The 25,714-nt window shown below is 35.3% G+C and overlaps 1 protein-coding gene across 1 annotated transcript in view; it reads right to left on the reverse strand.

Moving 5' to 3' along the window:
- The window catches only part of LOC136409806 (dopamine receptor 1-like), a 112,511-nt gene that overhangs the window by 8,909 nt on the left and 77,888 nt on the right, over positions 1-25,714 (reverse strand). Inside the window, exons 3-5 of the mRNA XM_066391598.1 lie at positions 4,951-5,029; positions 1,965-2,110; positions 1,605-1,768 (exon numbers count right to left, since the gene is read on the reverse strand). Of these exons, the coding sequence (XP_066247695.1) occupies positions 1,605-1,768; positions 1,965-2,110; positions 4,951-5,029 (389 nt within the window). The remainder of the gene's footprint in view (positions 1-1,604; positions 1,769-1,964; positions 2,111-4,950; positions 5,030-25,714) is intronic.

A 25,714-nucleotide genomic window follows, 5' to 3' on the forward strand; every position in this document is an offset into this window, starting at 1 on the left:
AATAACTGTCCGAAATAATGTTCACCGTTTCGATATTATCAGCAATTTTCTGCGTAACCAGTATTCCTTTATGGCAGTAAAACGAACGAAGGTTGAAAATGAAAGGAGGAAGGAAGATTGCAGGCAAGATGTGGTTTAATATACAGGGTGAGTTTTTTTCGATAATTAGGGAAGGGATCTCAGAAACTAGCAGAGTTACGAAGTCGGTTAAATGGGAAAAGAATTGCAGCTTTAGGGGACAAATTTAAAGCCACTTTTGGTTTCTTGAAAAAGTCCATGACTTACTAGATATTTAGCAAAAACAAAATTTTGCCGTTTTCTTTTAATTGATTTAGCTGTGTAATTATTTGTTTAGAGAAGTTATGTAAATACGAATATTCTAGATAATTCTGCCCTGAAAAAGATAGGCTAACCAGATTTTTTCTGACGCCTGTCATTTTTGAAATATGGCATAAACTTACTTTTTTTATGGGAAGTATAGCAGATTATGACTTATTTAAAAAGATGTTTTTCCAAACTTTAAAATGATAGCAATAAGTAGACAGTTATTTCTCAAAATGGCGGACCTTTTTGAGAGTCTTCTTTTTATCCGATATTTCAATTTTAAGATAATTGGCCATGAAATCGTTTATATTGGTTTATCATTTGTTTGAAATTGACGGTTCGTATCATTTAAGTCAGACGTAAATTTAAGTTTTTGAATTGCTTTGATAAGAATATTTTAAATTATGAAAAAATTTAATATCTATTTATGAACAATTATTTATTAATTACCTAATTTATTATTAATAATATAGATGTTCACAACGCCTTCCATTGTTATTTGCACATGTATTGCATTGCTTTTTTAATAAAATTTAATCAAAATTGTAGCTTTTTTAATGGAATGTCCATCAATAATATCGACAGTTTCCTCAATCACTTCTCTAAGATCTTCTACTGATTCATAACTTTTTTGTAAACTTCGTTTTTTAGTGTTCCCCATAGAAAAAAATATCACTCCACAATATCCCGCTTTTCCAGGTTTGAAAAATTCATTTTAAAAACTTATGTACATTTAATAATTCTTTGGTTTGAAAAATTCTTATCAAAGCAATTCAAAGACTTAAATTTATATCTCATTTAAATGATGCGGACCAAAAGTGGCTTTACATTGGTCCCCTAAAGCTGCAACTCTGCTAGTTTCCGAGATCCCTTCATTAATCATCGAAAAAACTCATTCTGTATACATGAACAAGCTTCTACGTACTATTTAGACGAAAGTAAATTTAACATCTAAATCGATTGTGGATAAGCCCTCTATGTGGAGATCCACATACATATAGGCAAAAAAATGGAAACTTTTTGCATTGAGGCTGAAAGAAAACCTCGAGTTTCCCTCCAAAAAAGTAGTCATGTTGTTTTACACATACGTCCAAAGTGTCTAAAATAAATTGAACTCGCATTGTAGTGTTTGCCTAAAGGCAACACATGAGCCCCCAGAGACGTGCTATTTCTTTTCATAAAATGTCTCCAGACTTACTTGGAATTTAAAGCTCTTTCGGCTCTTATTTCGCCTTAACAGTACGGTATTGGAAAATTCAAGTCTCCTCCCTTGTACTCACCTCAAAGGGTCTTTGATATGTATATACCTATCTAAGGATATAGCGCAGAGGTTCAGTATGCTGGCAGTGGAACACATGACATCAAAAGCGATCCAAGTGTCGCAAAACTTGCTTCCGAATATCCAGTAGCCAAGCAAATCGTTCACCCCCGCAAAGGTCATTACCTAAAATTAACGCAAATCAATAACTTTCAAACACACACGTTTAAGTCTAAAATTATGTGAAGGCAATCTTGGTGCTTGTTTGCATTATACTATGCATTGTTTGGACAACTTGCCCGAGAAAGTTCATCGCAAATGTTTAGATTGTGGTTTCAAACCCCCGTGCAACGTGGGACGTGCAGTGATAAAAACTTATTACCAACGAGGCCACGAACAGATCAGCTATGGCCAGAGAGGCGAGAAATAGGTTGCCTATTCTTCGTAGACCTCGATCAGTGTAGATTGCTATGCAGACTAAAATGTTGCCGGCGACGGAAAGGAAGATCAACAGAGAAAGGAATACCCCTGAAACAAAATAAGAGCTAGTAATGCAGCCAGTTAGGGATGCGTAATTTTGTGTAACGAGTGGATAAATATTTTACGGAACGAGTGAAGCGAGGTACAGCAAAAATCCAACTCGTGTGACAAGTCACACGCGGTGGCATTCCCTAATGAGTTTCACACATGACTTTTTTTTTCCTCATTTTGCGGTGTAGAAATCTCAAGAAAATGGCATGATTTTAAACATATTGGAGTAGCGTCTTATATCTAAAGAAATACAGCAACGATTTATTTTATAAAATCCAAAAGGAATCTCCAAGTTCCTCATCTGATAAATGTTTTTCTTCCTCCTCTGATAAATTTTCATTCTCGGATAACGTGGCTAATTCATGTTGAGCTCGGAAAAAACCTTTATCTAGTAAAACGCCGCCATTCTGCAACCAATTTTGCCGGTATTCTAAACAATAGACTCTTGCCTCTTTGTTAAACCCAAAATTAATACCGGGAAGTTCCCGTAATTATAATTATTAATCGACTGAAGTTTAAAAAAAAATTAAAATAACGTTGAAAAATATAAATCACTAGTTATGAAATGAGCAGGATATGTATTGTAACCAAAAGCTCGAGCAGTTTAGCGGCTGCGTCACTTCATCTGGCGCTTAGATTATCTTCTTGTTAAGTGGGCACATGATTCTGAGGAAAATGCACTAAGAAAGCCTCGTGAATATTTAAACTGCTTAAAAGGGTTTTAAATATCTCCTTGCATTTCAGAAATGTTAAATTTGTTAACATTGCATCTGTTTTGGACTGAAAACTTGTTTAGACATGCGAGATTATAGTTTGAAGTTTGGTGAGTATCGGCATATTAAACACACCATGAATCAATAATTTGAATATTGCAAATTTATACAGAATTAGGGAGAATGGTATGCTTGACCTGCTTGTTATGCTTCAGTGTTTATTACCTTGGCCTATTGAGATTAACAGATTAAAATGGTTTTTCCGAACCAGAGCCTTAATTAAGGGAACTTTGCGATGGTTCTAAACTTATCCTTGGGGGTTTATATTGTTAGGTTTGTTGATTGAGACTTTAATTCTAATTAGCATTTTATGTTTAAGCAAATTCCAATATTCTAAAAAATAAAACTTCAAAATTTTAAAGAATAACATCAAGATCTGTTAGAACTTTGGACATCTTCTTAAATATTTTTCAGTTTTCAGTTCAGGTTTCGGCAATTACGTGAATTCCCGAAAGGAACTCGCCAAATAAAACGGAATTACAGATCAATGAAGATGACCTGCAGCTCTTCAATTAAGTATAAGTACCCTCTGTCTGCTTTTTTCTTAGCCATTTCTGGAATCCCTTTAATTTTCTTAGATAAAGACAAGCCAATGCGTAGTTTTCGCCTATAATTTATAGTTTGCTCCTAACTGAGGGGCTTCTTTCTTTCATTATGTTTTTCCAAGAAAGTTCCCTTCTTTACAGCATTTATGCCAAGTTTATGTACAATTTAAATAATATCATTACCAGAGGTCTTCAGATAGGAAATTCCGTTACCCTAGTGCCTTGTACTTACCTTTGACAATTTTCCTGCATTCTATTCGATTTAATAGAGAAATGGAACATGACTCTGCAAAGTCGTCAATAGGATAAAAAGTTACCATTGAATCCCTATAGTTAGATTTTATTGAGATCTTTTGTTGTCAATGATTGCTGTGCAGCATTTCAAGAAAACTCCAGGATTCAAGACGGTGGTCAGGAAGTTCTTTAAAAAGTATTTGTGCTTGCGGTATCTGCGGGCACAATTTGCAAGAATTTTCGTGCAGTTTAGAATCATTTAAAAAATGTGTAGCCACTACGTTAAGGTTATTCAAAACATCAGAAATTGGTGTAGAGACCTTCATGTAGGAATATCTCACTCTGTGAGTGAATTGCTCTATAAAGACACTAGTTAGACCAATTTTAACGTTCCGTCTCTTTGATTCGATTTTCCAGAAACCCGTTTATTTGCAGCATTTCTTGCATTCTTTTCGTTAGTAATTACAGTTTTTATTTTATTTTCAAGAATTTTGAACGTTTGGTCGACTGTAGAATTAATTTCGTTAGATATTAGTTTCCAGGAATTACTTTATGGATTTAACATCTCATGCTAAAATCACGCTGAACCAAAGTAATATTAGTAATAAAGTAATATTTTCTGAAAAATTTTTCCCCTGGGTATCGTTATCAATTCTCTATTCCATTTTACTCAACGATATAATACAAAGGATAAGCAATTACCTTGGGAAAACTTTTCAGAATAATAACTGGGCCTTATTCCACTCATTCAAAAACTCTGAGATTACGTCGCTTTCCCTCTATTTCACGAAAAGTTGCAAACATTTTTTTCTGCAAAATTGTTAACCGAAGATGATAGAAATCTGTTTCATCCATGGCAAGCATATCATGTGTATCATTTGAGATTGTAAAAACTTTGAAGTACTTTCTTTCAGTTTAGGTGATTTATTTGTAAATTCCTTGAAATTCACGTGTTTATACTCGAAAACAGCGGAATGCACGAGGAGAAAGTGTTAGCTTTTAAGAAGACACTTTTTTTTAATTAATTTTCTCAATTTTTTACTAATTTTCTTTATTTTTTTAATTAATTTTATTAATTTCAAATTATTTAAAATGCTCTGCTTCAAATGACAAAGAACTAACCCGAACAACCCACCCAGATATAACAACGCCGACAATAACACAGGTGAATGATTCCCATGAACAACTTTTGTGTCTTATGATGTAAATCACTTGCTAACACCGCGCCAATTCAGTAATAACTAAAGGAAATCAGGCAAAAATTCCCGCAAAAAATCTTACTTACCCACTAACAAGATTGACATCATGGTGACAGTATCCTTGTCCGACTCCTCGACTTCCACGAATGTGTCATTGTTAATAATCTGCAAATGACAAGGTAGTGACATTAATATCGCAGAGTTTCCATGATAACTGTTAAAACTTTTACTTCGAGCAGCTTAGCTAATTAAAATTTGTCATGTAATGGAAGTGCGCAGATTAAAACCTCCATTTATCTTTTGAAGCATGTAAATGGATAGCTGAATATTAGCGTCAGAGACACATTAAATAATTATTTCTCTACTTCGGATTACAAGTTTCTAACCCAAATGTAGTCGGACATGAGAACGTTTCACATATTTCATGATTTACGCCATCCATTTCAGTTTTGAAATAATATATGAGATAAGTTGAAATTTAAATTTCCTTTGGAGCTTAGCAGAGGTAGAGATAGTTTAAGGAACGAACTTTAATCTAGTCGTAATTAATAGTGGGAGTATTGCGGAGTTCAAAAATGTAATTCTGTTCAAATAATGGGAAATTAGCAACAACACCAGGTGTCCCAATCGGGTGATTTAATTAGCTGCCCTTTTGGCAATTAGAAGAAGTTTTTCGTAGGTTCTATTCAGTCTCAGATCGGTGAAAAATTTCTTTAAAATTTGTGCAAGGCCTTCTTCAATAATGGGACCAGAAGAAATCGCACCCGCATCATAAATCTATCTTTCAGCTAAGAAGTAACTTTTGTTAAAACCCCATTTTTACGCTTGAAAAACAACTACTTACAACAAAGGGTCTCAGCAACCGTAAATCATTTCCAGATTTTATCGTGGTGCACGTAATATTACAGAGCACCAACTCTATTGAGTATACGAGTATGAACCAAAAACGTATGTATATGAACAGCGCTACTTTATAACCTCCTGATACTCCTGAAAGCAGTGGTTGCCGCAATATTCCATTACAGGTATGACAAAAGAGAATAAAATTTAGAGCTGTATGTTGTTTTACTTTATTTTTCAGTTTTCAGCCCTTTTAGAGCTAAATGTCTAAAGATGCAAAGTCATTTTCCTTTATTGCATTCCTTTGCGACAACGATAATGCCCTGCTGTTGAATTAGAGCAATAGTCGACAGTTCAATGTCAGGGGCAAAGGTTAACTGTTAAGGTAGGGTCTAATGAAGGGTTGGTCATTAGCTTGATGAGGGCACGATTGTTGATTGGGGTGGCTCGATATTGGAATTGGTTGTAAATTAAGTGGTTTTTTGAAGTGTAGAGAGCGAGGCAGTAGTATAAATTAATCATCTTTTAATGTGCAGGCAGGTGATAAACTGGCGCGAAAGTATTTCATGCCAGGTACTCATCATCTCAATCATATTTTTCGCGAGCAGCCTGTACTCGTTTCTTAGGCCTTAAAACATTTTCAGCCTCCTTCTTATCGCAGACAGGATAGACATTTGTTCAGCGTTTTATGCCTAAATTGACATTTATTTAATAAACACGTTACAAACTGTAGACGGGGGCGAGCATTCGAATATAATTTATTTACAAGGGTTGCCTGAAAGCTGTATTTCCTGTCCCACTCACCCTTTAGCTCCCAGAAAGTGGTTAGTGCTCATTTTCATTACTTTTCATGGGTAGAGCAACAGTTAAATGAATGTGCAGAGACTAAAGTGGCACATTAGATGATGTTTTATTTTGATTTATTTAATGTCGTATTCATAGCAGGGAATGGGTGATGGTGGGTAGTAGCTCGTGCTACAGGAAATATTGGAGAAAAAAAATTAGCGTATTTGTCGGCTAAAAAAAGCGAACTTCGTACCTAAGCTCCATTAATATCCTCGTTTGCGACTCGGCAAAGAAAACCTCTTAGGCAGTAATTCGCCATTTTTTGCCTTGTGGAAAAATGTTTGTAGATTGCTCTTGCAGGTCTTTGTTAAATATACCCATTTTTCCTGTTGCATAAGGACTTGTAATATGCTTTTTCTTATAAACGGGCATTCGTTTAAGTGATTAACGAATAATGAAGGAATCTGCAGGAAAGCTAGTAATTTAAATTTCAATTTCTAAACCTCGTCACTACAGTAAATAAACTATGCAATAACAGAGCTTTTCCCATTTATTAACCTCGAAACCTTTTCCTGATGGGCTGTTAAACGTTCTCGATTTAAAATTATTTAAAAGCGCCAAACCTCGGCAAACCAGGAGCTTGAAGTGCGATTATACAAATGAAAGGACCCTCCAGCTTTGAAATATTAAAAATCCTCCTGCTGACAGTTCTGCACTTTTTTTTATTTCGGTCTAAACTGTCTGAAGCTTTTAAAATAAATGATATTTTTTCCAAAATCTGACAACCTTAATGAAGAGAAGGTTTCAATTTTTTTTCTTTTTAGTTCTATTGAGCTGAGTTAGTAATCCAGCTCTTATGCGCAGCAGTTGCGCTCCATTAACGAAATTATACCCTTTCTTACATCTTCCCCGTCTTACGTTTGATATAATGATGATAAATTAAACCTAAATCTATGCTCGTATTTGGGATTAAATTGCTTGCTTAATTGCTGCCCCGGCGCTGATATTTACACTTTAATTATCCGACTGCATTGTTGTATTAATTAAAGTCATCAAATTGCATTACCGAATAGAGGCAGTTGACATCCAAGCTCGAGGCGCACACCCCGGTTTGTCTTGGGATTGCTTCTTTTCAGAGGTCTGTATTTAGATTACCCTTGGGGAATTTGGATTTTATTCAATTATTTTTAAATTAGAATTTAAAAGACCAGCGGCAAGAAGGCTAATGATGATCACACACCTTCCTGATTTAGTGTGTGCAAGGAATGCGGTATATTCATTCTTGATTTACTGGCATACTTCGTTGAGCGGCTAAAATTTATGTCTCCAAATGGGCAATCTTTAGGTGCCTTTTTAAACAAACTTTCATTTCTTTAAAATGTTTTTAATTTCTTAACCAGCACTTATTCAGTATCCGGAATACGTCTTCTAGAATTACTAATCACTTTTCCAAAAAACTTGATTTCTGCTCATTTGCCGGACAGCTATAAGGAAAAGTAGTCCCTACTCTAAACTTAGTTATGTCGGATATCGGATTCTGCAATATATAGGGTATCTAGAATTAGTGGACCAAAAAGATATAGGGGATTATATTGTCAAAAATAAGAAAACATGTTTATAAACATATGTCCAAAAATGCTTTCTAGAGGAGCTATAGCTCTGTAAAGGAGGAGCTACAGCTCTATAAAGGAGGAGCTATGACAAAGGATTGTTGGCAATAATGGCAAAACGGTAACAGGTATTTAAAAATCACCAAATTTAGAGTATTAAGGTAACTTGTTACGTTGAAGAAGCTGATATATCCCGTTTTGCAAAATGTCAATCAGAGGCGTGCATTTTGGGGGGAAGGTGTCTGAGGAAGATTTTGCTGTAACCTTTTTTCAGTAGCATAGAGACAAATCATGAAGTTTCAAACTACTTTTCATGTAAAAGATGCTCTTGACTGATATCTCTGGATTGCACCGTTTTCGAGTAAACGCGATTTGAAAATTTCGTGCCCAATTTGATATCTAATCATTATGATTTAATATATCAATACATAAAATGTATCGATATTTTAAACGCCGAGCTCAGCTATACACAAATTAAGAAAAACTAAGACTAACCCCCCCCCCCCCCCCTCCCACAATTCACGTGTCTAACTGACATTTTACAAAACGGGATATATAAGTTTTTTCAACACAAGTTACCTTAACACTCCAAATCTAGTAATTTTAACTGTTACCATTTTGCCGTTATTAAAAGAAACCTTCGCCATAGTTCTTCCTTTAAAGAGCTACAACTTCTCTGGAAGTCATTTGTAAGTATACGTTTATAAGATTTTTTTCTTATTTTCGACAATGTAATTCACCACTTTTTTTAGTCCACTAATTTCCAAACACTCTGTATATGGAAGGGGTATGAGAAATAACTACATTAATTTAAGCCAGTGGGAGATCTCGTTAAGGGCAACATTTTTTCTATGTACCATTTTTCTCGAAAATCACTTTTTTATTTTCACATTTCCTTGCTTAAAGTTTCTGATGCACTAATGATTTTTGTTGTTAAATTAAAATTGTTTTACAAAAAAGGGTTAGATTGAACTGCTGCTACACGTACCTTCGTCAACATATCAAATTTATTTTGAATCGCGGCCGGTTATTGTTTACGTTCGGTGTTCCGACAAGTGAAACAATTTAAATCTGTTAAAAATGATTCATTTTTCAAATAGTAATTACACAGGTATGGTTTTGGCATATGGTGCTTCATGTGAAAATGCTGTTGTAGCTCGCAGGATCTACTTACAAATTCGTTAAACTCCTAACGAACGCAGTTTTGTGTATGCAATTCAATATCTTCGGGAAATGAGTTAAATAAATCTTGTATTACAATTAAAAAAATAAAATGCCAATAATCACAACACATTTCACACATTAAGAATTCGATGTAAGTAAAAAACCTGCTAACCTTTTTTTACAGTTGTTTTTGGTATGTGTTTATCGCTCAGTCGAATAGGTCAATGCCGGATAATGAATTTTGTTCAAAACTATTTTAAATTTTATCTTAATAACGAGGGGCGATCGAAAAAAATAGGTATTAAGAAAAATTGTTGCCCTTGAAAACTTCTACCATCAATTACATATATCAGTGTTTAGTAAAATTAATATACTTATTTCTGATATGCCCTGTATATATTTTTTATTAATTGTTATTACTCTCTGTGTTTTTGGCAATTACCTTATCGTCATTGCAGTTAGTAACATTTTCTTGAGCTTTATGTGGAAAGAAAACCGTTTTTTCATTAGAAGGGTGAAAAACTACGTCTTTTCCCAAGAATAATTTTATGTTGAGTATCAGAAGATGAAAAGAAAAAGGGAGAAATTTAATGGGCTCCTGCAAGTTTTTTGTTCATGAGGCAATAAAAGGTCCTGTCTAATGCCCAGGAGACAAGCTCTAGGGATTGCAGCTTTGAGCAGCAATACCTCAATAGCTGGCCTTCTCAGGTAAAATTATTTTCTTCCTTTAGGGCCAATTTTGCAATATCAGTTTAAACTCCTAGCTTCAAGTTTTATTGCAAATAAAATAATGCAATACTTCGGATGTTTAAACCTCTTAGATTAAATGATTTTTTAATCCGTTTTGAGGGAAAAATAAGGGATTAAATGTACGTTATTTCTGGAAGTTTTATTCTTACGTCTACTGAAACTATATTCTATGCGGCCTGCTCTGCTTAACGATACCTTTGATCATAGTTTAATACTAACATATTATAATAGTTCATACAAAAAACTCACTTTACTTAGTCATTAGTACATTGAGTTCCAAAAAAGTGGCTCACCCGATTTTTTTGTTAAATTCCAAGCTTTATAACTTTTATACTTTTTATTCGAATTCACTAATTTTTTCGACGCTTTATAGCACAGCCCGTTGGCTATTAATGTAAATGGAAGAAAAGGATTTTGTTTCTTTCTTCATGGAAGTTAATGGAAAAATTTAAATTAATGTTTTTCATCATTTTTTTAATCACTCTGTGCATGAATACAGTACATAAAAATCTTTAAACGTTGTTGGAAAGTTCCCTTTTTAACAAACATTTTGTTTTCCAATTTAATGTTTTACCTTTAAAATGGTCGAAATTAGCATTTTACTGGAATCTTGTATTTAGCAAAGAATCCACTCCAAATCAATTTATCGTGAATACAAAAGGCACTAGTTTAATTAAGATGTTTACTGAAAAATTGTATTGTGAACAAGGCAAAATCATCAAATTAAATAAACTCAGTAGCGGATATTACCACATCCAGCAACTCTTAGAGATTCTAATCTTTTTAATATACTGGAAATTAAATTTAGTACTACTTGGTCTGGTATGATGTTCCATTCTTCAATTAATGCATCACGCATTTCTTCTATAGTTGCTGGAGACCTATTGCGGGAAGGTACTCTGCGTCCTAATTCATCCTACAGATGTTCAATTAGGTTCATATCTGGACTTTGCGCAGGCCATTGTGTTGACATCAGCAGTTTCTATAAAGTTTTGAACAATTCCTGTCGTATGTAGTCTGGCATTATCATGCATTAAGATAAAATTAGGACCAACTAACTCAGCATACTGCCGGTTGCACATACTGCTGTAAGATGTCGACAATGTAAATTTGCGCTTTCATTGCTGCCTAGGAGGAAAAGCATGAAGTGGTGTACGTTCGTTCATTGGAATTCCACCCCAGACCATAACTGAGGTTCATCAAAATTCTCGCGATCTATAATCAACTTTTGGTTGAATCTTTCGCCCTATCTTCGCCACACTTGCTTTCGACCCTCTACCATATTGAGAAAAAATCTTGATTCGTCCGTGAATAAGACACAAGAACACTCTTGAATGTTCCATTGTCCATAACCTAAAACAAAGTTTCTTCGCTCTGTGTGGTGCTGCGGAGATAATTTAGGACGTTTTGCAGGTCTTCTTGCTCTAAGATTTATTTCTTGCAATCGTCTACAAACAGTTTGTTTGCTTACTGTGGTGTTTCGAATTTGTAGGAGGTTTTGTTACGCTTCCACTGCAGAGCTATTATAAATCAATTATGTAAAACCTGTTGCTTCACAAAGCGATTGTTTCTATGGGTTAATTTTCGAACCAGAACCCGCCCTTCGAGCTGCGCTTCTAGTTTCTTCGTACTTTGAAGCGTTCTATGCGCTGTGGTAAAAGTAATTCTTACTACACGAGCAGCATATCGTTTATTACCACCATCATTCACTAAAGCAAAGAATTTCACCGTTTGTTCAGATGTAATGGGCATTTGGTTTGTTTCAATAGCCAAATTAATTTTTGCGGTAACGATGACGAGCGCAATGCGTATAAAATGTAAAAATACTGTAATTTCGACAATATTAAAGGTAAAACAATGAATTGAAAAATAAGATGTTTGCTAAGAAGGGCACTTCCCAACAATGTTTTTGGCACGAGTGCTGTATTCATGCGCAAAGTGATTAAAAAAAAGATAATGAACATGAATCTAAATTTTTCCATTAACTTTCATGAAGAAAGAAGAAAAATCCGTTTTTTTCATTTACGTTAATAGCTAACGGGCTGAGCTATAAAGCTTCGAAAAAATTAGTGATTTCGAATAACCGGTATAAAAGTTATAAAGCTTCCAATTTGACAAAAAAAATCTGGTGAGCTCCTTTTTTTGGAACTCAGTGTAGTTTATCCTAGTGAAGTAATGATAAATTGACAAACTAAACAAGTTTTCTCTTTAATTAGTTTAACTGCTCTATGTTTCCGATTATTTGAATCGTTTAGGGCTTTCGAATCCGGTTTACTGCAGAACGTTGGCTCTCTGGTTCGCTTATTATTGACTTTTCATTAGCGATGACAAAATTGAAATTGGGGAAATTATTTTATTTATTGTTCGAATATGGAGTGTGATTTAATAACAGGTTTTATTATTAATTAAAACATGTATAATAAAATTGGCCGTTATAACTAATTGGATTAAATAATGTGAGTACTTAATTCCTTCATCAATTTTGCTATTTAGGGTTCCATAAAAAAATGCAAAACAGGGAAAAACCGTTGTAAGATTAAATCATATTTAACTTTTTGTTAGTAGTTTGATGATAATGTTTTAAGATAACAAAATAACAAATTCCCCTCTGGTAATTAGCTGCCTGCAAAAATTAACTATTTATAGTCAGCTATTTGTCTTTGCATCTACCTGAACAAACACGATTTCTCAAGTTGACGAGCTCTTTTAATGGAATATCTTACCGCAGGCAATCGTAATAAGTCAAACGTCTCAAGATCTCTCACAATATCCCACCAGGGTTATTAGCCAGGCGTCATGCTGGCAAATGGAAATGAAAAATTCGTCATTTAATGTTACTCTTCATTGGCCATTGTGGGAGAAATAAATCTATTTCCTTTTATGAGGGACGGTGCAGATAAATGGGTACTTATGCCAGAACCAGGCTCTAAAGTTATAACTTTATCAAAAAATAATGACTAAGAAACTCGTTGGGAAAACTCCCACTTTTACTTTGCGTTTTAGAAATTCTCTAGCATATTTCCCAAGACAGAGTTTGCATGATATTTGCAAAGAAATATCCCATAACAGTTCTATGCACGGACCCAAAGCTACTTTAACCTGCTCCGGCACGAAGAATTCAAATTTATGAAATGAAAATTGGAAAGAGAATCATGAGTGACTATATGAATATTCATATTTCAAAACTTTCATCCTCGATCACTCTATATAGGGAAAAGTACAAGTCATTAGGTTTTTGATATAGGAATAGTGTTTAACTAACCTGAAAGAAACCTAATATCTGATGGAATAATGGATAAACAGTTAATTTAAAATCATGGTCGTTATTTCTCTATCTTTTTGCCTTTTTCACTCGGTAACCGGAAAGCGTAAAAAAGCGGAACGTGGGCTAATGGTATAAAGCAAATCATTTCCTTGACACAACGCATAAATGGAATTTTTAACATTTCGACGGATAATAACAGGCTATAAAGAGTATACGGGAGAAGAATTTTTACCTAAAAAGAAAATTTAATAAAGTGCTGTCCTAGGGAACCAGCCATGAATTTTAAATACGTTTCAGTCCCGCTGTGGACCACAAAATGTTTAGCGGCAATTTTTGCTTAATTAACTCCTTCTTTTATGACATTTCAACATCACCTGAGGTTTGTTTGGCCAATCGACCCAAGGGATAACAGAAATCTGAACAGGGCACATCTCCTGTTGCTAAATTATTCAATGCGAGCTGAAAGAGCGAAGCTTCATTTACCGCAAAACCACACAGTTATTAAAGTTTCATGTGTCGTATTCACGCACCTTTCAGGACATGACACGCAAACCGGTATGGGGGATCAGTAATTAATTTGCTTTGGTAAAGTGTTTGATTTGCATTTAATACAAGTTTAATACAAGTACATTTACTTTAGTAAAGCTTCTCGTAATAAATTTTTAGGGGCGTTACTGGAGGGTTGTTTGTTTCAGCCTGAACTAATCAGAAGTGGTAGTTCTGCCATATTTATTATTGAGGACAACGGAACTGATAAGGAAAGGAATGATCATAAACCACGGGTTAGTGTGAGTTGCATTAGCTTACGATGGCTCCTGGTGAGAGGCAAAGGAAACTCGAGGCTCGGGGTAAATCCCACACCACCCGGTCGACAGAGAACCATACCGGGTATCTTAGGACGGTTTCACCTCGTGAGACAAAATGGTTGCATTAGCTTCATTTGAAAATCAAAAAAATTAGTTTTTGATTCGTCTGGCGACATTGCGTGAGTATATCGTTTGCAGGTGCAATTCCCAATTTCTTCTTAATTTATAGGTCTACCTAAACACCGACACAAATTTACGAAGATGAGCTTCCGACTGCAAACATTGAGATGTATAATAATACAATGGGATCTTTCCTGATATGTGTCTATTCATGTTTATTCACCTGCTAAGACCGTGATCATTATGAGAAGTCTCTGCTCGGATTATAGCGCCTATTTAGTCACAACTCTCATTCCACGCATCGTGCGCAAGAAACCTCAACTTATTGTACCTCGAGGCTCTTACACAGGGTATTCTAGATATATCGGTACAAATGAGTATAGCGCGCTAGCGGATGAAAGATTAGAGCGATTCAGTTAAACTTGCCTTAGGCAAACGTGGCTTGTTTTCATTCTATAGGGCGACAAAGTGATTTTTTACTTTCGTCAATTGGGAATAAATATCACAATTTATGATTTACAGATATGAAGTTGCTCCGAGGGTTACGACAAATTTATTTAAAATATCTGTTTTATCAGTGCGGATAATTGTCTGTAAAAATATTTTGATACGCTGTAGAATATAACAAGCAACTTTTGCATGAGACAGGTTCGGATAATTTGGTCGATCTTTCGCCTTCTGGCACCCAATACTCATTAGCAGCATGGTTTCTGGGCCGCCTTGTAGATGCTACTCAAAATATTATTGTTATTCGATCTGACTACGTAGAATCTCGCAGTTTCAAAAATGTTTATTTTGCGTTACCCTTCTACGGTTGACATAAATCCGTGAGAACCTGAGGGAAAAACCTGAATTTGTAAACAAATTTCAAAACTGACGTTGAATTTCAATTAAACGTGAACAAAGGCTTCGTAGTTAAATCAACGAAACCGACTCCTAATATTTTATTAGAAGATAAAGTAAAACCAAATCTTATTACGGAAGCAAGAAAATTGGTTTTCGTTCCGAAACCGAATTTGTCTTACATCCGATAATTCTCGGCACAGAATCGGCAAATTACTAATTCCTTTGGAAGATCCTCGTAGACGATGTGCGAATTTGCATTCGCGAAACGATCCGAACTCAATTTGCAAATTAAAAGTGTAAAAAGGTGCGCCGAAATTCTTTCCTGATGTGGAGTTGGCGAACGTCTGCTGAATAACTTCTGAAATTTGATGAAATTTGACTATGCGTATTTTATGAGTGGAGGCAGCAATCGTTTGGCAAGAGTAATTGAATTTGGAATTTGATTAGAAATGTGGAAGTTTCATTAATGATTTATAGCCTATTGAAAGTGGGACCTTATTATTTTCTATGCGACTCTAGACAAATTATCAGGAAGATTTTTGATCGATTTCGCTGAGAGCAGGGAAAAGTTGAGCATTGGCGCCTTCATAGATTGATATGAATAATTTCGTCCAGCCTAATAGTCTTTGGAACGTTCCAGTTTTATAATTGGAGCAGTTGCATTTAACATGAAATTTCAAAGTCTCATTCAGGGATTCATTCAGATGTGCCAGTACGCACACTTATGGCTTGAATATTCACAGAATCCCAGCTGTGTTCATGGTTTGCAAAACAAATTGGAATTAGAGGCGCTGCATCACTTGTCGGTTTGTCAATTTCAAATCGAATGCCGTTTTGTGCATTTAATCGAATCTGTTTAATTTGAAGTGTGATGATGCTAACAATGTCTTTGAGCTGATGTTTGTATTGCGTTTACCTTTTTTCCATGCCAGTAATTTATGTCATTTCCGTTATTCCAATTGCTGGAACGCAGCGTCAATTAAATATATTATTGAAGAAAATATGTTTAACATACACGTTTCCAATAGGTGTATTTTAATCAAAATAATGGAAAAACAGTGTTCACTATTTCGAAAATGGTCAAATTAAAATAAATATGGAGTGGGCTGTTTGTTCAACTCGCCTTCCCTTCCGAACAATGTTCATGTTATTATACTGTAGAAATAAAGTAGGCAACATTGTTTAAGGACTTTTGTAATTATTAACTGAAATGTATTCTAAACGTTATTTTTATACGACTTGTTTATTTTCGACTATTTACAATATAGTTGGGAACGAAGTAAGGTTGTTCCCGGACGTTAAGGCTAATAGAATGTACTCATCGTCTTAGAACGGTAAGCGAATCACGTTCTCTTATAGGGTTTAATCTACCCGCCTAGGACAATAAATAACGGGGATCCAAGATTTATCCACATCTCCATGTAGCGACTCCTGGATGGCTCCTCTCTTGAGTCCGAGTAACCAACCCCGGAGGAGGGAGAGAGAGGTAACAGATCTGAAAAGCAAAAGAATGGATGTTCAAAGAGTAGAATCGAGGGACGCAAGCCTGCCGAAGAAACGACCTATTGTGTTATCAGAAACCAGCCCTTGGGGCAAACATGACATTAGGACCATAGAAGATCAAAACCAAAGACGAGGGGACCAAAAACTCAATAATGACCATACACGAATAGATGCCATAACACAAAGAGAAGTATCTCAGGAGAAAACGCAAACATGCAGGAACAATTTCCATTGGCGAAGGAAAATATAATACAAAACTTTCTGTCGGATGTACATATACATCAGAATTGATAACAACACGGTACGGGATCAAAAGGGCGTAGACAAAGTGATTGAAAGGAGAGAAAGTGGCGTTCCCTGCAACTTGGAAAAATACAAATCGGGCATGGGGAGGCGCGAAGCCATCACGAAGGCAGTCTCTATTACATGAAGGGCGAAAAGAAATACATCACGACCGAAATGATCCAAAGAGACAGTAGATGTTGTTAAAACACAACAGATGAAGAGATGGTAGCTATTGGCAGTTTTTTCTGACCCTGAAGATATATCCCTTAAGGATAGTTCTGAAATCAGACAGGGTTCTTTCATACCGAGGTTTTTAGTGGGTAGGCGCTTCGGCGAATGCCACACTATTCGGCCAACAGAACATCAGGCTGGGTGTCTTTTGAAAATTTTCCTCGTTACAAAACAAAGGATGATAATTAAATCAACTAATATACGTGTATGGCATATTATTTTATTTCATAATTACTATCGCTTAATTTTCAAGGAATCGTGTTTTAGAACACAAAAAACAATGTTCTTGAAAATATGATGAACGAAAGTTTTGGCTACGTTTGCTACTCTGATTTAGTCGAACGCTATTAGATGTTCATTAAAACCTGCTAGTTTCAAATATGTACATCTATTATTTATTGTAAAAATGTTTACATGCAGAAAAACAAATATTTCAATGTTTCAAATCACTCTTATGTTAAGGGTTTCGGATTTTCAGTTCTGGTTATTACTACCCACTATGGCAACAGTAAGGAAACATTTAATCTATACAATTAATATGTATACAGTGTATCTACTTAAATTGGAATCATATGGGAAACTTTTTTATTATTAATTCTACAAAAAAAGTAACTCATATAAATTCAAATATTTTTTGACTTGCTAGGTCTCCTGACTTAACCCCTATGGATTATTTCTTATGGAGTTACTTAAAATACAAAGTGTACCAATACAGGTCATTTCAACATGTTAACCGTTTGTAGAGGATCATTTCGGAAGCATATTAGGAAATTACTCTAAATGTGGCATTAAGGAAATTTGGAAACAAACTGATTAAATATTTTGAAAGAGAGAGTAACTATGTCGAAGTACTAGTGACATGACTTAAAATTTAAATAGATAATTCTACATAGTTACACAAATTATTAACTCTTTGGTGTTTCGTGTTAGCAAAATAAATTATTGTTATGCATTAATTATCTATTTAAATTGTGTAATTGTTGTAAAAACATATTAAGACATGAAAAGTTGTTATGTTTTTAATAAAAAAGAAATAAATGTGCATTATTGAAACTAATAATAATAACATTTTCTTAAATAAAATTCACATTATTAAGAAAGCTGGCATAGGCCTCAAAAATGTAATGTCTGATCATTTCATTTTAGTTTTAAGGCTATGAAGAACTTTTTAAGAACAATAACTTTTCTTGTAAAATTAAAATTAAAAAATTTCCCATATGATTCTAACTTAATTAGACACACTGTATAATGGTTGTGGAAACGACTGCAATTTTTCAAACGAAAACTTCGTGGGCGAAGTTCTTGGCAGTTTGATGCATTGGCACTAAACAGTAATAATTAGTTCCAAATTAAGTTGTGCTGAAGAAAATGAGCTAATAAAACTGAAGGCTGAATATGTATGGAGAAAGTTAAAGCTCACTTAACCCTCGCCATCCACCTTTAAACCCATTATTCATAAACTGGTAGTTAAAAAGATAAATATCATTTTCTTTTAAAAAACAAACTTAAACACCCTTCCTTTTTTAAATACAACAGAGTATTACGACATAAAAACTCGCACCTCCCACGGCAAAGCTTCTGAAATAATGTTTGTAAACAATGTTTGTTTTCATTTGTAAGTATACGTATTTCAGCTAAACAATCCAAACCTGTACCTTAGGAACATTATCCATCTTTTAGTATGTTTAGTCTGAGATCTTTATAGTCATTTTAAAGCTCGTAATAAAATATCCTGCCAATTACTCCGGCAAGACCCTTTGCCTCGCTCTTTGCTAAAGGCGCAAATTTCACCTGAGTCTAATCTCTGGGGTAAACGTGGGAGTAAAGACTTGATGTTTTTGTACCACTTTGTTAAGACACCGCATTATTTTAAGTTGATTATCTCCAGTCCAGATCCGATGGGGGGACTCCGGCCATCTAGGTCCGAAAGGAAAGGAGGACCCCGACCGTTCAGATTCGATCAGGAGATCCCGGCCGTTGAAGTTCGACCAGGGACCACTAAGTTTGGTTCTCCTAATGTTGAATTTCGTAGTTTCGTTTCTCCTTTCCTTCATAGATTTGTTACAGATGACTTCGCCAGTTTTGTAATACAACTTTCTTGCTCGTTGTTTTTTAAAAAATTATGAAAATGCCTAGACACCGCAGGTTTCGAAATAAAGCGATGTAAAATAAGTGGATATTTCTGTGTAAAAGCTAAAAATTCCAAAGTTGAGCTAATTCTCGCAGAAGACAAATCCTCCATTCAATAGATAATATCGAAGCGAAGTCTGCGTCTTTGATCTTTCCAGAGCGGATACGTGTCAGAATCTGCAAATAAGGATGCAAATTTCCGATTCTGATTTTGTAATGTATTTTTATTAACTCATTTGAATATTTTGATTATTTCTTCTCTAAGAACGGCGTAGTCCTTGTATTGGATCGTATTTTTTGCTGCAAAAATGTATTCCTCGCAGCATACTAAACCCATATTCAGTTTTGTATAAAGTATTGATTAGTGTTACCAATACCTAATACTCAATATCTATCAAAATAGGCTTTTTCTCAGTTGGAGCTATTTATTTACATTCAACAAGGCACATAAAAATTTCAATTAATTTTAAAGCAGTCCTGCTAGTTAAAGCTAAAACCAATTCCACGTGCCATTAATACTCACTTAATTGAAGGACTATCGTAAAACAGCAATTTTAATTTAAACAGTGTTTACTTTTAATCGTTACAGCTAATATAGGGGTTTAATTTCGATGCAATAACAGAAATTAACTCCTTAAGCTAGTTTCCGTGGGGAAAACAATTAAGAGGGAAACAGGTAAAAAGAGGAAACGGTAGGAAATTTTCTGATATTGAAACTATGGATTCAAGGTGTGGTAAATCAAGAATGAAGACAATTAATTGAATACCAGAAAGCGTTATTATTTAATATTGGTTTTTTCCGTTATACCAAATTGTGATCATCTTGTATGACTTCAATGCTGCCCTTGAAATAGTTCAGTATTTCTGCAAATTTCAATTCGTCTCCGAATATCGATTGCCCAGTACAACTTTGCTCCTTATGCGGAGTTCTTGTAATTACGAGAATGATCCAAAAGTATTTTTCTCAAAAATACCGAATCAAATCCACATGACGCCTGGTCTAATGACTTGAAGGGATAACGAAGCAGAAACAATCCATTAAGATAAAAGTCTAAATTTAGTATAATGACCAAGTGTTCATGCTATCCACCATCATGGTCTTAGAACGAAATTATCCATCATTCTGTCAGACATCCTTAGGCTCGAAATTGGTTTTTCGGACTTGAGTATATAGCGAAAAATATAAGTTCAGAAATACAGGGTATACCAAACATGGATGTAAATATTCCAGGGGGGCATTGTGCTGCAAAAAATAGGCAAAAGACTTTGGTACTTTCAGAGAAAGTTGCAGACTAAAAAGGTATACCTGAAAATATCTTAACTTCATATCACACCGTTTAGATTATATCGATTAAAAACCATCTTCAGGACTTATGATTCAGAAGCGTCTGTCCCTTAGAGTTAATTTTTCAAAGTATGTTTATATGAAGAACTTTTTTTGCCCATTTTTTCCCATACAATCGCCCCCTAAAATATTTACATTTAACTTTAGGACGCCCTATGTATCTAAAAATGATGTGACTCTTCTTTCGAGAAAAATCAGTGTCGTATCTTCTTTTTTAAATATACTCAAGATAGTGCCCATGCACACGCTATTGTTGAAATCATATATTATATTTTACTTTAGAGAATTAGTTGTTTGATATGAGTTACGCCTACAATATTACAATAGAATATATCAAGAAGTTTATAAGAAATTAATACATGTGTTTAACGCACTGTGTTTCTATTACGAAACATTTTTGGGATATAACCTTTATATACCTATGTATATAGCATGCTACGATTATTTTTCTGTATAGAAACCGTGGTTAATGTTTTACTCTTAAAAATTGGGATACCTTGTATGTACACTTCCGAGCATAAAATTAGTCACCTCATAATTTGCTTTTAAATTTATAACTTATAGTTTATTCAATTTTTTTTTACCTGTAGCATAGTTTACTAACTTCATATGACGATTTTGTCATGATTGCTCGTATGAAAAGGTTTTTTTGTTCTTGCTGCAAAATATACGAAAAATTATTAAATTAAAGAACGCGAAAGTTTTTATAGATTTCAGTACCGAGTATTTCCTCCTCTAGGAACGTTAGCAATCTATAGACGACGAGGCATGCTTCAAATCAGGTTGTGGATCGCATTCTGCGGAAGATTGTCCCATTCTTGTTCCAAGATTTCGCGAAGCTCTTTAGAATTTCTAGGAGCTGGCACAAGTCTTCGTAAGCGCCTCTTTATCTCATCTCAAATATGCTCTATCGGATTCAAATCCGGACTTTCAGCAGGCCAGACAAATCGCAGGATTTTGAACCTCGTTCAGAAGAGCGGTCACCATGCGAAAAGTGTGGGGCCGTGTATTATCATACATAAAAGTTGTGTTCTTTCCAAGAATAACTATGAACGTTATAACAGAACCTGTGTCAGGTATCTGTATGCATTCAGCATTCCGTTTTGGATGAAGACTAACTCCTTCAAACGAAATTGCTCCCCGTGCCATAACTGAGCCTCCACCAAATGGAAGCCATTCAGCAATACACGCCTGGGCATATCTCTTGCCTGGTTGTCACCATACTCTTACATGTGTGTCTGAGCCCATAATACAAAATTAAGAAAACAATACGCGACTCCAACTCTTTACTGTCTAAGCAAAATGTTCTCGTGTAAAATTCTATTTCGTAATCTGGTGTTCACGAGAAACGAGAAAGCGAAAGCCCTGTAGTTCTAATTCGAGAGGATAATCTAGTAGCATGAACTCGCTTCTTAATGGTCTACTCGCTTAGGTTTACATTTCTCACTTCTTGCAGACGAGTTCGAAGGGAAACTGTCGTAGTCGTTCGGTGCCTCAAAGCAATAGAACCGAGAAAGTAGTCATCTCTAGCTGTTGTAGTCTTTTCTCGTTGTGATTCGGGTCTTTGAGTGAGCAACTCAGTCTCTTTATACCGCTGAAGCATTAATTGCACACTAGATAGACTTACTCCACAGTTCTTAGCAGTTTCTCGCACTGTCCATGATCTTCTTCTACAGCCGCCACAGTTCGCGCCGCAACGACAGGATTTATGGGCATTTTAACGAAAGGACAAAATGATAATGATTATGAAACCAGTCGTAGAATATGCAAGATATAGATACGGAAGAAAAAAATGCTGATAACGCGTTTCAGACTGTTCATGCAGCATTTTGGTACGAGTTCGCTTTTTTGTCGAAAGCTCATCGAAACACGTGATTGTTTTAGATTTCGAGGAGAAGCCATCCTATGCTGGAAAAGTGCCCTTCTGAATTTGTTTTGACACGCTTTGAGAACATTTTCAAGTGACCCTGATTTTAAGCTCGGAAGTGCATAGTGCATAGTAGTATGGTGATTTTGAAAGGAAGTTCTATAATTTAGAATATTAAGCTGTTATCGTAAATGTTGGTTTAACCATGAAAATTAAATTTCATACGCAATACAAATCTGGTTTAGGTCGATGAAAAAAATAAGTCCATAAATGTGTGGAAAATGATGATAAATGCGAAGCCGGGTTTTTAATTCATTTATTATTTCGTTCGCAAATTTTCGCTTGTCGAAAGTGAGCCATAGCATGAGATCATAGAATGATTTGTTACAAACGTCACAACTAACCATTTATCTGCACCCTGCCGCTCCATTCATAAAAGCGGATAAATGTATTTTAGGACCGAGTGCCGCCCACAGCGTGTCATTAAAGATTTAATTTTTCATTGTCGTGTGGTTGCAGGAATAATCCATCTGGGACTATTAAAAAAAAAAACTTGCAAATATTTTCAACCCCTATTGGTACCTTATCGCCTACGTGAATATTTACTAGTCAGCTCAATTCGTTATCTGCGTCTGTAAAAAGATCTCCGAACCGCATCATTCACCAACGTCAAATCAAACTTTAATTGAAGCTCTCTTATCCGTCGAAAAGCGTTAACAATCGAGAGAGAATGCTGACAAACAGAATAATAGCTATTTCCAGCACGCCATATTGGCTTATATTCATTTCATCATAAAAGTGGAAATAGCCAAAAAGGCCGTCGTTATCAATTAGCCGATTTATGGATGAAAAAGGAAATAGAAAACGCGGGGCGTCATACTCGTCAGAGTTGTGTTACGAACACACACGTTTCAGTCCAAATATTGGTTATTTCCTGTTAGAATGCCTCATTTGCAGAACAAATTGGTATGACAAGCGTTAAAGGTAAAACTGCCAATTGAATAGAATACTTATTTCCTGCGAGGAATAGTTTAAGTTTGAAATTTTAGTGTTTGCACAGGAGGATGAATAGGGAATGACTAATTAAATTATTTAATGCAAGCAAATATGCTTTGGGCTTATTTCATTGGTTGTGCAGCTCATGCTTTTTACTTACGATGATAAAGTGTTTCTAAAAGCGATGGTTAAGTTTATCAAGGTAGCAGGTCAAGTTAGCTCGACCTTATTCCTGGTGTCTGTTCCTCCATCAAATGGGTGGGAATTTCTAAAGCGATTCTAATTAAATGACCATTTCTAGTTCTAATGAGAAAGTGAAGAATTTTGACGTTAAAATACATTTATCATGGCGTGTTGTATGTAATTCAAAGTAATCTTGCCTATTTCCTCCTGATGATCCTGTAACATACGTCCTCAAAGCAACATCAGCAAACCTAATGCAAGCCAATTTAATAGCTGAGTAAGCATCAACCCTAGCTTCCTAGAAGGACTTGAACTCAAGATTCCTACATAATAACCTTAACATGTTGACTGCTTCTGTTCCAAGTTTATGCATTTCGACATGCCCAGGCTTCAAGGCAAATTGCTATCCCCGTTTGCTGAGGTCGTAATAAACTACTTTGGGCCCTGTATTTGGTCTTGTCACCTTGTTTAATCAATATTCTATTTTCCCTTATGTTTACTCTTACATGAGAAATCTACAGTTTTTGCTTGGCATTGGAAATTGAATAATGAACTTTTTTAATTTATCCTCCTCTAATTGTGTCCGGCTGGTTAATTTCCTGCGTTGGGTGATTACAGACACGACGCTGCTTCCAGGATCTTATTGTCACATTAGAACGGGAAGAGCGGGCTAACTTTTCCAATTAAGTTTTGTTCCGTCATTTTTGTAATTTTGTTATTATTCGGAGGGGGTTGCTTTATTAGTTTTATGCTTCGGCAAAATTGGAGTGTAAAGTCAACGACAAAAACAGCAATAAAGATGGCTTGTGATTGCAGTTATTTCGTTCTGAGTCATTTTTGCGGTCACTCAAATGTAATATTAATGAGTAACATGTGGCAAATTCGGGCGTCCGAAATGTTCGCACTCAATGCCGCAACATGACCGCCGAAAATTATCTACTTTAGTGTGACTTGGTATCTGCAAAACGTCCCTAATAAACCAAAGAATTCGACCATTTTGTAACACTAAGTGTGCTCTTTTTGAATACCTAAATTCACTAGAATAACGTGTCAAATATATGCAGATAGCTTTCCTTGATTATATTACAGTACTGGTCCGGGTGCCCGAATTTGCCATCTGTAAGCATATACGAAAGAAAATCGATTTTGCCACTTCATCATGGCTTCGTTGATTAACTAGAATCCTGTCATGCCATTTCATGGATTTGTGACGATACTGAACTTCAGTTCGGAAGTTTATTTAACCGGGATCCGTCGGTTTAAGAAACAGGAAAAACAGGATTCCTTGTTAGCTCGACGTTTCGCTTTAATTTAAAAACTCCCCGGGGCTAAAATACAAACAACACAAATGCAAAACGGCCATAAAAAAATCCAATTAATTCTTTTGTCGATCATAACTGGCAAAAATGTCTAAAGATATTTATCATAAGCTTCGGTTGAGATCTTCTGAATCTCATAAGAAAATCCCTCGGATTTTGAGATATTTTTTATTATCCAAATTATTCTGTGTATGTTACAAAAAATTGTCGGTTAGCTGTATGTCAACAGCCGGAGCTTCTTCTTCCGATTCTTCGCCGCTTTCTTAAAATATTTACTGTCTTTCCCGCCATCTTCATCCGTGTTGCGGCCACCCTTATCTTTGCGCGGTCTGCCGCCATCCTCGTTCTCTTTGCTTACCACTCCCTTAACTTTCTTGTAAACCACCTTCCCCACTAGCATAAGGTACCAGAGCGTCCAGAAGAACGGTGGGTGTTTGTAGTTTTCCAAGTTGCATATATCTAAATTATTGAAGAACCCGATGGGACATAATCCTGGGGCTTGAGGGACAGCGCAGCCGCAGCTTAACATATTCGTGAATTTGGTTTAATGGGAGGATTTTGGACTGGAATTTTGACTGCCAACGGTATCTGACAATAACAGTGACAACAAATCCAACTCAAGCCATAGCCGTTGGCAGTCAAAATTCCAATCTAATAATTTCGAGGTATGTACAAACCATTAATTTTAAACGATGATATAGATACTTAATTCAGGTGAAGATTGACGGTTAGATATAAAAAAATAGGTGTAAAGCCCTGAGGAGATCAAATATAATTATTATGAGCGAGAGACTTAAAGCAATT

The sequence above is a fragment of the Euwallacea similis genome, chromosome 7, assembly GCF_039881205.1.
Source record: "Euwallacea similis isolate ESF13 chromosome 7, ESF131.1, whole genome shotgun sequence".
Classification (NCBI taxonomy): Eukaryota; Metazoa; Arthropoda; class Insecta; order Coleoptera; family Curculionidae; genus Euwallacea; species Euwallacea similis.